The sequence below is a fragment of the Pelmatolapia mariae genome, linkage group LG15, assembly GCF_036321145.2.
Source record: "Pelmatolapia mariae isolate MD_Pm_ZW linkage group LG15, Pm_UMD_F_2, whole genome shotgun sequence".
NCBI classification, from domain to species: domain Eukaryota; kingdom Metazoa; phylum Chordata; class Actinopteri; order Cichliformes; family Cichlidae; genus Pelmatolapia; species Pelmatolapia mariae.
Window position 1 is genome coordinate 14854446 of NC_086240.1, and position 17160 is coordinate 14871605.

A 17160-nucleotide genomic window follows, 5' to 3' on the forward strand; every position below is an offset into this window, starting at 1 on the left:
GCTTTGTGGGAACGTTTTCCGGCAAATTACACTCTCTAAAGAGGAAGCAGGCTTGTATGTTCCTGTGACACAAAGCGATTTCATGGGGTCTTTGCTTTAGCATCCTCTCCTAAATTGGGATGCGGCTGGACAAGAAGACCCACTTTGCAGCACCAACACAAACACACACAAACACATCCTGTTCGGCATTCATTCAGTTGTTCGGTTTATTCTTAGGCTCCCCTGCCTTTTAGCATCAAACACCCTCCGTTTCCATAATAGACAGGGCTGCCATGAATGCACAGACACAGAGGCTGCATTGTGTCGAAGTGAGAGAATGACTGCCGTGCCACCCACATGAGCACTACCCTGAGGAATCCCAGTGTGCCACCTGTTAATGACCTTTGGTTTGCTGGCCTTACAGAAGGAATGCCTCCATGTACAAATGCTTGTTTAGTGATGCCCCAGGTTGACCAAGTGACATTTGTCTTTATCTTTTAACCTAATTATTTTCAAATCCCATTTGAAATCAAACTTTACACCATAGAGATTTTGCAAGTAGCAAATATTTAGAATTTTTGCTGGAAAAAGGCAGATTAATCAATTAAAACAACTGTTGCTGCCAGTACCTGAATTAGTAATTGTTTAAATAACATAACATCTCTCGCATTGAAATTTTGGTAACAGCATTCAATAATATCTTTTTTTTAGATTTTCAGCATGTAGTCTGATGGATGTGAAAATTCAACCTTTGTTGTATGCTTAATCTGTGATATGTAGTTAATTTTTAGGTGTATTCAGTAAAAGGCTTTGTCTTATTTTGTATTCTTTCTGACTGTCAACACAGTTGGCACTGAAACTTGTCTGGGAAGATGAACACCTTCACTGAGCCTTCTAAGGTTACTTATTGTCACCAGATTCATGCTCAAAAGGGGAATTTTGGTGCGTGGCAGGGGGATCCTCTCAAAAATGAGCGTGATCTTATTTATTTCCTATTTGAAATGCTGTGAAAAGACTTTCATTTGTTGCTATATGGATAAAACGGAGCTGAAGCAGTCTGATAAAAGAGACCAAGAAAGGACATCACTTTGCAACATAATTCATTCTTCAGCACGAACAAATGTGGTGGTTTCTCCTAAAGATATTGCTCTTTAAAAAAACACAAACTTAAATATAGTTTGTAACAAACAGGATAAAATATTGCATTTACTGCCTGTTTGCAAGCATGGATCAGTACCCAGCCATGTGCATGTTATTAATGTAACAGCTAATTCAATTCAGTGGTTTACTGTGTTTTTTGGTTTATGGAATATAGTGGACGTACACAGAAGAATAAGACTTCTCATTCAGTGCTTATTGTTTCATTATTTGATTTGGTTTTCTTGTTAGATCTGCTGACAACAAAAAGTATATTTCCAGACGTATTAGTCTTAATTGGCGCCACAGTGAGGACCTTCTTGTCTATTTAGTGTGTTTTTAGGTGGAAGTCCACAAATTACGTCTGTTATCTTACCACGGCACTATTTCAGTGGTAATTCATGTCTCTTTCCCTGCTTTTTCATAACTAATGCAACTCTTTTAATATTTAATTTAAGGGAGGCTCTGAACTGAAACCTTTCAGCCATTCCTGTGTGTTGGAATGGTCACTGGGCTTATAGCAGGCTAAAACATGAGAAAACGAAGTGGGTGACCTGATGCCATATATCCCTAATAGCTATAAGCAGCCTGTTTGAAGTGGTTTTAGGTTTTTTTGCTGCTGGTCTCACTATCATTGGCTTATTGTTCTCCCTCTAAACATGCCTTTGTTCTTCTCCCGTTTTGTGTCACTTTGCTTCAGAAAATGCAGGATGAGTGCCAAGACAGAAGGAGCTGTCAAGTCCTTGTCAACAGCCGCGTGTTTGGGACGGACCAATGTCCTGGGAGCAGTAAATACCTAATTGTCTGGTACAAATGCAGACCGAGTAAGTCCCTCGTCGCCCCGCGTTGTGACAGCGACAAAAATTTCTGTCCCTCCCTGTGCTTGAACCATTCTTTCTTTGTCCCCACCCACAACGCCAATACACAATACACAAGGGTGGTGTCAGGTCAAAACCAAACTAGTACACTAACAATCAAAGGAAATCCCAAATCAACCTTTAAAATTGTGTACCAAGGCTCTCCCCTGTAGCCACTTATAAATATCTGAATTTGAAATAGAAATTAGGGCTGAGATATACTTTTTAATATATTACAGGTGATGATTATGCTTTTTCATAATCCTGTGAAGGATATGCTCGTAGAGTAGATGCTCATAATGGGTTTTTCTAACACAGCTGGACTCTTTACTGACTCTTTACTTTATCAAGCATCAGGATGTGGTATGTGTAGCTAACCCAAAAAGCAAAGTGCCATTGTTTGTCATGATAAAGCACTATGTCAACTAGTGCACATACTATATATATTTTAAATCAAATATATTGACAACAATTGAGAAATAAGTATCGCCTGGCTGCACAGGCAATACTGAATCTGTATCAATCAGTACTAGCCATTGGCAGCCTTATGTTATAGCATCTTACTCACTGGATGAAGAGACTATATCTGTTGTGATCGTGGCTGTCTAATCTGTATCTGTTATAAAAAACCTCAGATGGAAGGAGCTAGCTAACACCTCTACAGCTGTGACTGGAGACCTTCTATAGTATATAACTATAGAGGCTATCTTTCATCTTAATCTGTCATTTCTGATTGAATCTTAATTCTCTTATTTTCTGTTATTTTTATTGGCATGCATTTCTATTCCTATGTTTGGCACTTTGGTCAGTGGTTGCTGTTTTTAAAGTGTGTTATAAATAAAGTTGGCATGGCTTGGCTTGGATGACATCCATGGTAGCATGCAGTAAGGAGCATTTTGCTGTTTCAGCAGCTTGACCGTTATATGGCAGCCTGTTAATAGTAACGTTTGGTTTTCAACTGGAAAAACATCATGTGACTTTCCTTATCCTGTTTAAATACTTTGCAGCGGGGAGACACATAGCTTTAATGTTGGTCAAAATTCTCTTAAGTATATCTCATTCATATATTGAAGCTGTTTCACTCTAGCCTCACACTTTTGCATTTGCTACTGACTAAATTTAAGCTTTTTGTTTCAGATGGAAATCCCAAACAATACCCTTGAGCATAAGGGGGTCAGACCAGGCAAGAGTATTTAAATGTATTTCTCATTTAAATACTTTTTGTAGGAAAAAATGTTTCTATAATTTTTCCATAAAGTCTGCATTAATTTAGGCGTCAGTATCCGTGTGACTCTCTTGAAATCTCTTCCCTCTGTGCTGCTTCTTTTATCTGAAAAAAACACTTTTTGCGTGCCTCGCTGTTTATCCTTGTCCGTCCTTCTCCTTGTGATCCAGGAAGTTAAGAGTATCACTCTGGAGGGGAGCCACAGCAGTGCAGTAATCCCACCCAGATTCTAGTTTTCATTCGTCGCTCAGTCCTGTGCTGAGCCGAGCCGCACTGAGCTGTGCAAAAGTTCACACAAGAGTGCCCACAACTCAGCATTAATCCACTGATCCCCCTGCCTTTCCTACTTGTTCCTTTCTCCACTGGACCCCAGGACCAATCAGCAACTCTTTGTTCACTGTCACTTAACCAATGACTTCTCGGGGGGAAAGAGAGAAAGGCTGCATGGGGTGTTAGTGAGGTGCAACGGGCAGGTGTCACTGCCTCTGAAAGGAGAGGGGGCTAGAGGATGGTGTTAGTGAAGGAGAACAGGGAGGGTCTGAGACAGAACAAGAGTGAGTCCATCACAAAGAAGTATAACAAACTGGTCCTGAACATTTTCTTTGCTTTTTCTCTCACTTTTCTTTTCTGCATTCCTGTTCCACTTCCCACATGGATATAGAAACACTCTGCTGTTGTGTTTTTAGTTGCAGGCCAGTGGAGCTACTTCTTGCTGTCACAGGTCACTTTGGGTGGATGTGTCTGAGGAATGCCTCTGCATGGCTCTACATGTCCACCAATCTGTCCTCCCTCTGTCTCATGCCCATTACTCTGAATGAAAAATGGAGTCTGTGCTCTGTGCATATGATAAACTGCTAAGCAGATGTTCTAATTTAGTGGTTCTAATTTGTATCTAATCAGCAAATATCCAGGAAATGAAAACTTATATCAAATATTATTAAATAAAAATCTTTTCACCTTTACAGAATATGTGTTGTTTTTGGGTGACAAGCTTTCTTCTTTCTCTCTCTGTATCCACAGATGAGTATAAGAGTAAGGTGGTCTGTGAGGAAGATAAGATGAGGCTAAGCTGCAAACAGGGAATGCAGATCGCCGTCTACTCCGCCATGTTCGGCCGAACTCTGCAGGGCACCCTCGAGTGTCCCCTTCTCCACAGGAGGTCTCCATCAGTAGGTGAGAAACCTTCTTGTTTTCCTTTTCTGTCACTCCAAGTATGCAGTGTTTAAAAATGTACTTTACTCTTGAAAGCTGTATTTTTTGGCAGTTTTTTTTATAGTTCGTGATCATTCAATGACTTCCTTTTTTACGAAGGTGCCTCGATCGTGTGATTGTGTCATGTATTTTCATGAAAGGTGGTACTTTTTGCACATTTGTATCATTCCTCATATAATCAATTTAGGGGTCAGTCCGAGGTCAGGGGAGGAGTAATAAGTAAGGAGTCATAAAACAAGACACTAGCTTGGCATGCAAATCAGGCGTACATGTGTTTGCATGAAGTTAAAAAGAGTCTCCTTGTCGTGCTAATGCTCTTATACATATTAATGAATGGGAAGAGTGCAACTTCAGGTCGCTGTTTTTTTGCTAAAAGACAAAAATGCCTTGCAGCGAAGACATAATCAAAACATTCAGGTGTCATTACATTGAGCAGATGTGAAAAATGAAGAGGTTTTAATAATGAGTGTTACACGCCTGGACTCGAACTCCAGTGAACCACAAAGTGAACTACAAATACAGTCAGGTTCAAAACACCTGCTGAATCCCCCCCTTCATGAAATGTCTTTGACGTGGGCGATATTGCCTTGAGATGCTGTTGTGGTTTGGAAACCTTTATTCCTCCATTTCCTCCACTTTCTTTGACTGAGAGGCTCTAGAGCAAACACTGGTCTGTCACACCCATCCCTGATGTCATCTATTCAAACCTCTTTGCACTTTTTCCACAATCACTGGTTGATCATTTCACTTTTAGAAGCAATTTACCTTTTGTCATTTCATCATCTTGTTCTCAGAGCATTTTGAGATAAAGAAAACCACCACTGAGCATCAGGTAGACACACACTAACGTGCACACATTGCCAGGGGAATGAGGAGGAATGTAGATCAGATGTCGCTGTCATCAAAAGAGGCTGAGTTTGGACTGTTGAAAAGGAACATATTGAGTTCCCTCCAAGTATGCATGTTTGTTATGTGCATATGTGAGTGCATGGGATAACCAAATGTACCTCTGGCCTTGTTTAGAGGAATGTTAATGACTTTAAACTTGGATCCGTGGCAAGTATTAGTATTAGTTTAACCACAGGTGCTGTTGTGGTGGCCTTGACCCTTTTGTCAGGTAGTCTTTTCCTCTGTACGAGCAGGAAGCATTGGACCAGACATGTGGCAAGTAGGTGTAACAGGTGACACAGTGCTGGTTTGAGATATGGTTTCAGACTCTGGGGTTAAATACAGTAGCTCTGAGTATTGATTAAAAATCTAATTGAAGCAGGGGAGACGTGGTATTTACTGAAAAATCACATATTCACCATTAGTGTGTTTATGTCAACTGGAGACTCAGACATACACAAACAGCTGTTCGCCCACTTTATAGAATGAGTTTTCCTCTCTCCATCACATACACACATGTGCGTGCATGTAAACACTGCACTCACCCACAACCACCCCCTGAGCTGTTCCAGACAGTCTGGTGGTGCTGTAGTGGGATTTCCCCAGTCATCTCTATCTTTAATGTGGCTCTCATGTCACCTGGAGCAGGAAGTGAGGGTGTCTTGAGTGACAGCTCAGACAAACACTGTTAATCATTTCTAAATGCTTTCCCCCTTCTTTTTTACCCTTCCGAAGCAGCGTGGAGCCTCAACTGCATGTGTGTATTTGTGGTTCTGCATGTCTGAATTAATCTTGAGGTTGGCAGTCGTTGTAAACGCAAGTTGGTTTTGTGTCTGTTTTGAATTTAAGTTTTCTTAAATGCGGGTTCAAATGTGCTAAACGGAGTAGGTTATGGTAATCTCTCAAACCTTCCTGGCAAAGTTGCAGCCTGAGGTGTGGGATCAACCGCTGAACTCACACAGCTGACTGCATGGCCCAGGTATGCTGTGCATAGTGTAATGTTAAGGAATATTACAGTGTTTTGCTTGTACACTGTTAGATGCAAAAATTTAGACAATTTAACACCAGCCACCTGCCAAATAGATGGAAATTTTTTGTGGTAACTTGTGCTAGCCGTTGTCTAACAAACAAATGTCTTCTGGAGGTACTTTTCTAGGCAACTTATTTAACTTAATTAGATTTGCCGCAAGGAATTTATGCCATGGAAAACCACTGTCTGCTTTCCTTTTGAATAGAAAAGTCCTGGAAAAGTATACCAGGAAAAAACAAGTATGTACACAGGCATGTACTCACAACACAAGGACTCTTTGATCTTGTCTTCTGGGTGGGAGTGGCGGAGTTGGACGGCTTTTGGCGGCGATGAAGAATCCTCAAAGTAAAGGGGCCTGCTTCAGCCCTCCTCTCTCATCTGCCCCATTACCATGATACATACCTCTTGACATCTAAATAGCCCCCCATGCTTGGCATGAAGGATCTTAGAGTGTGTTTTTTTTTCTAAAATAAAAGGAAGGCCACTGTGCTTTCCCTTTTGAGTGTGTGCTTTGAAATCGATGGTTCAGACTTTAGTCTATTTGCAGGTTGGACACTAGATTATTGTGGTAAATGCACAGCTGCACTTCAACTTTAATATTTCCATTGTGGACTGCTTGTTCCATTTTTAGGGTGTGAGATACTTCACTGTAACTCTGTATTTATTGCAGACACTAATAGATGCAGAGCAGAGAAGTAGCATGTTTATGTTGTTTTGGACTTTGCTGAAATAGATATAGATGTAGATTTATGTTAAATGTGCAGGTCTGTCTGTTTAAATCAGTCCTGAAAGACCTGAGTTGACAGATTTCTGTCAACAAATTGTTACTGGTTGACTGTTTTTCCTAAAGTTTGCAAAAATATCATCAATGACATTTGTATACTGTATATTGTATATTGTAATCATGAATTTCTCAGGCTGCATGTTTTCTATGATAACAAGCTCATGCAGGGTTTTAAGGTGATAACACACATAGCACACATACCAAATTCTCTGATTTGCTGGAATGATTGTGACATAACTTGCTATCGCCTTACAAACCCACACAAGGAAAATCCTCTGTACAGTACTGTGCAAAAGTCATCAAGCCCTTTGTATTTTACTAAGAATATAAGAAACAATTGGAGTTATTTAGGGAATAAGCATAGGAGTACAGCATATGTGGAAAAAATAGAGTTTGTAAAATTCTAATAAGTTTAAAAGTCAGTATTCAATATGACCACCTTTATTCTTAAACTCAGCAACTCTTCTAGGCAAAATTTCTTATAATTTATTTAAATAGTCTTCAGAAATAGTACTACGGGCTTTTTGAAGAACATTAAATACCTTTCTTTGGATGTTGGCTGCCTTTTTTTCTGTTCTCTTTCCCACACTCCTTCAATAATGTTGAGATCTGGGCTCCGGTGAGGCCAATCCATGACCTGCATCATTCCTTTGTGTGTTTTTCTATCTGTGTATGTTTTTACTGCATTGACAGTAACAGCAATGTCATGGTGAAAAACTGAGCTGCTGCCAATCAGACACTTTCCACATGTTATTGCACGGTCAAAATCTTCTGTGTTCATAATTTCCTAAGTTTTGGTAAGATTCCAAACACCACTGGATGAAATGTAGCCCCAAACCATGACAGAGCCTCGAACAAGTTTTACAGATGGTTGTAGACACTCACTGTTGTACCTCTCTCCTGACCTTCCCATCACCTCCAATAAAATCTAGCCACTAGATTTACTTTCATCTACTGTCAATAGTTTTTTAGGCCTCCCATCACATCTTTTGGCCTCTATTTGTAAAGTATTCTCAGATCTTTTAAGAACACACTGCACAGCATGCTAGGTTATGCAAGTTTTCGGCTGATCGTCTTTGGGAATCACCTTGTTGGTGCCAAAATACTATTTTATGCCTGTCAAACTTCATTGTCTTTGGCATTTTTTTTGGGCAGATTCAGCTAAAGTAATGGAAACAAGCTATGTGTTTTTGTGACAGGCTGCTTGTAACAAAGTGCCTAAAGATACATTTTAAGTTGTTTGTTAAGTGTAGACACAATGCTGGTTCATCCCTTGAATTAGGTGCCTTTTTTATGAATGAATGATTCAAAGGTTAGTGTTAATTGGCTTAACCAACAAAACAGTCATCTGAAAATGGTCAGGGAGGAGAACTGGAATTAAAAGGAGTGAAAAAGCAGCCAATGTTTAAAGAAAAACTTTGAAAGATCTTTAGAAAGAACAGGGAACTACTATAGCTAAAGATCACTTCAAAAATAATCTCAAGTTCCTGCTCCTTGCAAGCAAAAAGCGACGATATGAGGGGTGGCTCAAGACTTTTGAAAAGTATTGTTTATGTCTGGCTGTAAAATATGTTTCCAGAGAAGTGAAAGAACATTTTGGGGTAAATGCGTGTGGTGTTACCTTGGGTAAAAGGTTGTCTGTCAATGTATCATTGACATCTACTGAAAACATTTGGCGTGTGCAGATCCTTTCACCTTATCACCATATCTGAAAGTCGCTCTTCTATTACACAAAGAGTTTAAATCCCACAACAATGAGTTAAACCTCCCTATTAAACAATACGTATTGCGATGAGTCAGAACGAAAGAGGAGATGAGTGTTTTCCATCCATTGTCTTGAAATTCCAGGAAAGGTGTGTGTGGGTGGAAAACTTGGACTGTTATGGTGGTTGTAGTGACAATTTACTAGGAAAGGTTGCTGTACTCTTTGCACGTGTGTGTTCATTTGTGTGTTTGGATATGTATGTGCTCTGAGGTGTGTTGTGTTTATTCGAAAACACACAGTTGCTGTACACCAAACTCAGAAAATGCACTAACCTTACAGGACATCAGGCTTAAGACACGTGCTCTATGATGAGTGAAACTCAAGATGTGGCTTTCTACTGGATATTATCTTTTTTTTCTCTTTTAAAACAATTGAATGACATGAAATGCCACATCACACAGCTTTAGGTGGTTTCTCCACCTAGAATCGCCCTTTCATTGTATTAGGAAATCAGCTCAGTAACTTTTCAAACTGTGTGATTCCTTTTAAGAAAAGTACTTGCAGGTGCTTTTCTGTATGTGACCTCAGTTTATGTTTCCTGCTGTAATTAGTCATCATTGAGAATAAGTGTGTGTTTGTGTGTGTATGCATGTGAATCTGTGTGCATGTGTGTGTGTATCCAGGAAGCTCCTCCCTTTCCTCATATGCTGCTTCTCTTGACTATGGACCTACTCTTCTGAGCTATAGTCCTGTCCTTGTTGGCTGTGTGGAGGATAGAGGGGTGGTGGCCCAAGCTTGGAAAATTGGAGAGGGTAAAGGTTAGAGGTAACAGGGGTTATTCATGCCGTGTGTATGTGTGTGTGTGAGAGAGAGAGAGAGGAACTGTTGTATGCTTGTCTCTCTGTGTTAAGACCACTAATGAGAGCCAGAGGAGGTCAGGCCCTTGGGAGTGTTCTTTTAAACTACATAGAAATTCTGTGTGTGGCTGAGCTGGTGAACAAAGAATACATGTGTGTCTCCTCTCTATCAGCTCCTGAACCTCTAAGTCCCACCCCATTTTCTGTGAGCTCTGTGCTCAGCTAATCACTCAGTCAGTGAATCTAAGGTGCAGCTAATGGGGGTCTGTCTGTCATTGGACTTGGCTTGTCAGGCCCTCCGGACAGGAAAAAAGAGCGTCAGAGAAAATTAAGGCACATTCATCAGAGCAGGAGGTTATTGAACTGAATCAGAATCAGAATACTTTATTAATCCCTAAGGAAATTATATAATTATGAGCGGCTGTACTATATATATATATTGCTATAAACAGTGATCATAAAATCAACTAGTACAAATGTACATATTATAGAAAAATATAATGTGATTAATAAAGGAAATAAAAGCCAATAGTTACACCATTGATCTCTGTCATAGACACAGACTGCTTATCAGTTTGTCTTACATAAACAGATAATAAACTGCTAATACGAATAATAAACTTTCACATTAAACGCTTCCTCACCACTTTATTAGGTACACCTTGGTAATACTGGGTTGAACCCCCTTTTGCTCTCAGACCTGTGTTATTTCGGCATAGATTCCTCTGAGATTCTGTTCCATATTAACATGATAGCATCACACAGTTGCTGCAGATTTGTTCTATGATGCAAATCTCTCATTTCACCACATCCCTTTTTGATTGAGAAGTGGGGGTTGAGGAGGTCAACTGAGTACATGTTCAAGAAACCAGTTTGAGATGATCTAAGCTTTGACATGGTGAGCTATTCTGCTGGAACCAGCCATATTAAGATGGTTACTGTGCGGTCATAAAAGGGATGGATATAGTCAGCAACAATACTCAGGAAGGGTGTGGCATTTAAATGATGCTCAACTAGTACTAAGGGGCCCAAAATGTGCCAAGAAAATATCCCTCACACCATTATGCCACCATCAGCTGGCTGAAACTTAGATACAAGCTAGGATGAATTCTGACGCACAATCAGATTAAGCACATTCTGATGCTTCCTCTGAATGCTGCAGTAGAAATCAAGACTTATGTGACCATGCAACTTTTTCCAATCATCTATTGTGCGGTTGTACTTAAATGTACCCACACGTCAAATGTACCTAATGACTTGTACCATAGTCCTACTTCTGTCCTGTCCTCAGGATGTAGCTAAACATGTGATGTCAGGCACTGCAAATTTAACCACATCAGGAAAAAACAAACTGTACTTGTATTAAACCTCAGTTTAAAGGTAAGAAAATTTGTAATTTGCTAAATCAAAACAAAGTTGAGTTGCCATTTTCATAATTTAAAAAAAATGATAAACAAGTTAAACACTAGTTTAGGGCAGAATTAAAATGAACTTTTTTTTTCTTTTTCTTTTTTAACATTACTCCACATGTTATAAGTGACAGCAGGAATTATTCCACCTTTGAGTTATGGTCCTTCATATCCAGTTACTCTCACTGGTTCCCACAGGCTTTCACCTCACTACATCCTGGTTGGGAATTCCACTATGTCAGCTCCAGCTGGGGGTGTACCCGTTTGATCTGTGTCCAATTGAACCAACAGTGATTCAGGCTTACTTCATTGAGAAGCTTAATGCTTTGCATATGCTGTGACCTGTAACCACACAAGATTTATGGAACAGATTTCCCCGCAATTTATTTATATGACATAAACTGTAAATAAATCTCCTGTTTATAAGACAGGCCTGCACGGTTACAGGCCATCCAAGGAATTCCCAATTTTGATATTATGCATGACCGCTAGATTACCCTCAAACACTTCCAGGCTATGACATTTAACCTTTGGCCATAATTTGTTGAGGCTTGGTGACACTTGAACCAAGTCTTAGCCAGCATGCCCTCTATAGCTTTTTTCTGCACTTCTCCTTCTGCGTAGGCCACCAAGACAGCCGAGTGTCCATTTTCAAAGGCTCATTTCCTTGTGTTGTTTTTAGGGGTTAGATGGCCCGTGGGGGGCCCAGGAAGCATCCATGTGGAACCAAGGGCCATCCACATTCCCACAAGACCACAACAGGAGTTGATTAGTGCTTCTCACACCTTTATCCTTAGTTTCACTGGAGTCATGTGGAGAAATGTAGAATGGGAATACCACTGGGACTGCACCTTTGAGTACTTATATATTTCCTTCACTGTTTAGTTCATTTCCAGTTTATTGGCTTAGAGGTGCCGTGTCATCTTCTGCAGCTGTGTTATAATTATGGAATAAAGGAATGAAATCAAAGCCAAAAAACGAGGAGAGGAGTTGGCTGGTGCTTAGCGATGATGTATGAGAGGCGTATCCATTACTTTGACTGGTCTCCATACACAAACACTCACACACCCACATGTATTGGATCAGATATCCTTTAGACAATGTAAGGCCTGCGGAAGGTTCTCTATGTGGGTCTGATGTGGACACAAACTCCATCATGGGATCTGAGATGTGTGTGTATGTGTGTGTGCGTGTATGTGTGTGTCTTTGTGAGTGTCATGTCATCTAAGAACACAGAGCATAAGAAATGTAAATTGATAATAGTTATAGGGGAAGTAGTTTGGACTTTCAGTCCATTGATATAGAAAATATGTTAACAGAAATTGTCATATTTTTTTTTAAATGTGTTTGGCTGTATTTTTAACAGAAATCAACATTTTACAATGCTGGTAGAATTTTTCTCTAGACTATAGTTGATGATCCAGTGGAATAGACATTACTGAGATGTGGGAGGTAACAAAATGGTTTTACAACAGAGCATTACATATGTTTCCCCATCTCTGTCTTTATTCCAGAGTGCCAGTCGCCCATGGCTCTGCAGGTTTTGACCAACCGCTGCCAGGGAAAGAAAACCTGTCTCATCCGAGCTTCCACGAGAGAGTTTGGAGATCCGTGTTACGCTGGCACCAGGAAGTACCTCAGCGTCATCTACACCTGTGGTGAGTCCCCAGGAAAAAAAATACTCATGGTTTAGTTTTTGCCTGCCACCAGGGGGTGATGTTTGCTAATTTATCAGCTGCACTCCTGCCCATCATGTTGGACCCTCGTTTCAGGATGAGGGCCACTAAAAGGGGTTCTGCTGTAGTTGCAGAAATATGATTATCATCTGCGATGATCGTGGTTATGGTGAATAAATATTGGTAACAGGGGGATATTTTGTTAGACTTATAATTTTTACTTTGAAAGGAAACTGAAACAATAAAATAATTTCTGAAATAGTTTTTTACTGAAATGAGGAAACTAATCAAGGATTTAAATGCTTCTACATGTATTTTCCACCTCAGATCTTTAGTGAAGAAATCTACATTAAGCATTGCATATTGTGTTTTGACCTTATGTCTGTTTGGATGAGATTAATGATCTTCTTCCTTTATCAGTTCCCCTCCCAAGAGCTAATCTGGACATGTCAAGACTGTAATTAATTAACCACATGCTTTAGACATGCACAAAAGTATACATACACAGACAGGAACGAATCAATCAGCACCATGCCCGGGAATCTCTTAAATCCATAAAATCCATTTGCCCAAACACCCAAAGTAACATTCGTCCTGTTGTTTGCCTTGGCATTTCAATCTGAATTCTGAATTTATTTTGTAGATTTTGAGATTTGTTTTTGCATGGTGTAATTTTATTTCTGTGTTTGTTGCATTTTCTGCTGCTTTTCTGCTTTACAGTTCTTGTTATTTCTTGCTCCAGGGGATATTCTGTATCTTGATGTTGTGATGAGAGTTTACAGCTTGTTTATAGTCTGGTTTTGGAGATCCTCCATGCTAAATCTCCAAGAACTGTCAACTGTGAGCTAGTCATTGCAGACAAGAATACGGAGACTGTTCAACTGTGTTTATGGAATCGTTTGGAATGAATCTGTTTCTGACCTCTCTTATCTGTCACTGATAGCACAGCGTATTATCCTTACAGCTCTGGTGCTGAGTTTGGCTGGTAAATGTGTGAGTGTCTGTAGGGCCTCAGAGACAAATGAGATAGAGGACGGATGTAAGATGCTAACACACACAGAGGGGGATGGGGAAGCGGGAGAGGGAGGTCTTCTGGGCTGCGGTGGGAGTTGAGAGGGTTGAACGTGAGTAAATCAGTATAACTGCAGTAGACATGAAGTCACTGGTTTCTTCAGGCTCTCTCAGAGTGGTAATTTTGGGGGATCCTCTTTCGTTGGTGGTTGAATGTGTGCAGAACTGACCCCATTTTTGTCAGAGTAGGGGATGAAGGCTGTCTGTCCGCTCATGATTGGTGGTATTTATGTGCATGTGTGAGTGTGGTGGTGTGCTTTGTTCCAACTGGCACTGACTTACAAACTGACTGAGAGCACATGATCACTGGAAAAAAATCGCACCTTTAATGCATTTTCAAATAAATACCTATTATTAGCAAAGATTTTATTGATCTTAGGTTTATTATAGTTCAAAATTTACTTTTTGCGCTTTTGTTTTAAAATCTACAATGTGTTAGATGTTTAACTTTGAGTATTCAGGTTTGTGATTCTCTATGCCCTGTGTTGAGAACCTTTAATGGACTATAAACTGCTATTTTCATGTTTTTGAACCCTTCTAAAAGTAAGACAAGGATTAGGGCCACGGAATAGATGTTTTTGGTCATGACTTAAAAAAAAATCCCAGAATTATGACATTTTTTCTAAAATGCTGATTTTTTTCACAGTTTTTAGAAACAAAAAGTCAGAATTTCTATACAACCCCAGGGGTGCCCTCTGGAATGCCTTCTGAATAACACAGCAGCAAATGACCTGGAACCTGCCATCAGTCTATCAGTAGATCTCTCACAAACACACACACACACACACACACACACACACACACACCACTGTCAAGCACCATTTACAACCACTACCCTAGGAGGAAGTCCCTAGTTTATGAAAAAAATGCTACAGATTAGTCAGAAATAGATTGTTAGACGTCTGAGGGGAAAAAGTCAGAATTCTCAGTTTCAGTCAAAATTCAGATAAAAAAGAAAAAAAGAAAAGTCATGACACCAAAATCTTTCCGCTGGCCATCATACTTTTTTGTAGGTACATAACAAGCTTGTATTTATGTATCACATTTAAACCAAAGTTACTTTACATTAAAAAGAGAGAGTGATGAAAACATTCCTGAAATTACTCACATACAATAGCTAGCTGATCCATTGGTTCCTGTGGGATGTGGGATTGGGGGCTTTTGTGGATCGGACTTGTTTTCGTGCATCATGCAGATGTTTGATGAGATTGGGATGTAGGGATGCCTTCTTGAACAGTTTTTAGAAGGTGTTGGGATGCACTGAGGGGTCTTCGTGTACAACAGTTCTTAGGGTGTAGAGTAAAGTAACAATCACACCAAGGTCAGGACCCAAAGTGTACATGCAGAACTTTGCATTGTAATGACACACTCAGTGTTATTCGCTTCACCTGTCAGTGTTTTCAATGTTGTAGCTGTACTCGTGTCTACTCTCTCTCTCCCTCGCACAGAGACACACACAGTCATCCACCCTTCGTTATCGCCCTCAGCTTGCCTCTGATTTATAATTCCATCAGGGTCCAAGCTCCAGCTTCTTCATCATACAGCCCCAGGGGTGATCTACTCTTTAGGAATTAAACAGCAGCAAATGGCCTGGAACCTGCCATCAGTCTACCAGTAGATCACACACACACTCTGCACAGCCACCACGTCAAGCATCATTTACTCCCCTAGGAGGAAATCCCTAAGCTTTATTTTTTTTGTTAAAATTTGCTCCAAGAGTCCAACTGAGTGCAGTTCATTTAACATTTGAATATTTTAAGGAGATGGTGTTTAAAATATATTTGTAAGAATGCTTCCTGTATTCCAAATTATTCATAGGCTAAGCTTGAAAATATTTGCCTCTCTCCTCCTGAAGATTGATGAATGAGTCTGCTTGGGGCATTTTCCGCAGAAAGCAAAGTTCCGCTGCGACTGCTTTGAACAATCTTCCTTTATGTCTCATTAGTTACTGTGTCAAGATGTTTGATGTTGGAATGAAAAACTGCCTTATTCAACAGTTATCTATATGTATATTTAATACAGAGTAGGTGGAAATATTTTGGCAATGTGTAATTAGAAGAGCTCAGTATGCCTGTCCTGCAGCTCTGCAACATAATTCTTCCATCTTGCCAATAACCCTCTTTTTCCAGACTGCCTGAAGGCATCCTGTTTCTGTGTGTGCATGTCTTTATACCATCAAACACGGTGTTGTCTTTGAATTATTGCAAAAACATGATTTATGGACCCCCCATGCTAATCCGACCATATCTGGAGGAATCTTTCTCTTTCAAGTGTCAAGGGTCTCCCAGTTCCTACCTAGTGCACAGTTATTCTCCTTGCCTGAGAGTTATTAAAGCTTCAGATCTCAAAGGTGTGTTATAATGGGTCACGCCGATTAGGCCACACAGCCTCTTTTGAGCCATGTAGCACAGGCTTTAGGGGGATAAAAGGTTATGGAAACCTCGATGAACAGGTCTAATTGCTGAGTAGGAAATTGATTGATTATGGCATTTGGCTGGTCTGGTCCTCCTGCACTGGGAGCTCTGTAAAAATACCCTGTTCTAACCCTGAGGTTGAAACCACATAATGGACATAGGATCCCTCAAAAATCCTAATGAAAGTATAATGAGTCCTTTAATATAGTTTATGTGTTCTTGATATACAGAACTTCCACCACTTCTCTGGCCTTTGGACCAAACATGGAAGTAAAGCAATGAAGTAGAGCTAATGAACTAAGTTTATCTCAGTTCGTGGCTTAGTGTCATTTTTTAGAGCTGGTCAAAATGTAGATGGTCAGATAAACATTATTTTCTATTTATTTTCTAATCCAGACTTTGTAAATATTTCACTCAGCGTGGATCCTGCACCAAGGCTGGTGTCCTATCATGCGATTTTAAAAGAGAAGAAGTCATTTCAAAAGTCTTTGTTTCTTCATGCCCCACCTCTTCACTGAGTTTCATGAAATTCAGATGGGTAGTTTTTCGCATAATGTTGCTGATACAAAGGCACACAGACATGTAAATGGTGCTGAAAACACAAATCGTTTCCTCTTTAGCAGAGGAATAAAAAGTCGAGTAATAAAAGTCGAGTATATGTGGTTTCATATTGCCCCTCACAGTCAAAAATAAGCCGCCGTGCTGTCTATCACGCCAGTTACATGTGCAAAAAACATGTACACTCCATAGTGATTTTGTAGTTCACTTGTACAATTATTTTACAGTCTAACTTCATGAACAGCCACAGAATAAAAGAAACCAGTGATTATGTTTTCAACATTTGTTTCTTAATCGTTGCATTATCTTTTTTCTTGTAGTATTTGAACTTTAGTGTGATGCGGGAATACAGAGATAT

At 39.9% G+C, this 17160-nt stretch overlaps 1 protein-coding gene across 1 annotated transcript in view; it reads left to right on the plus strand.

Annotated features, from left to right (window-relative positions):
• Nucleotides 1-17160, plus strand: part of LOC134643046 (protein eva-1 homolog A) — a 77529-nt gene that overhangs the window by 24787 nt on the left and 35582 nt on the right. The window contains exons 3-5 of the mRNA XM_063495245.1: nt 1817-1940; nt 4219-4371; nt 12598-12741. Coding sequence (XP_063351315.1) covers nt 1817-1940; nt 4219-4371; nt 12598-12741 — 421 coding nt within the window. The remainder of the gene's footprint in view (nt 1-1816; nt 1941-4218; nt 4372-12597; nt 12742-17160) is intronic.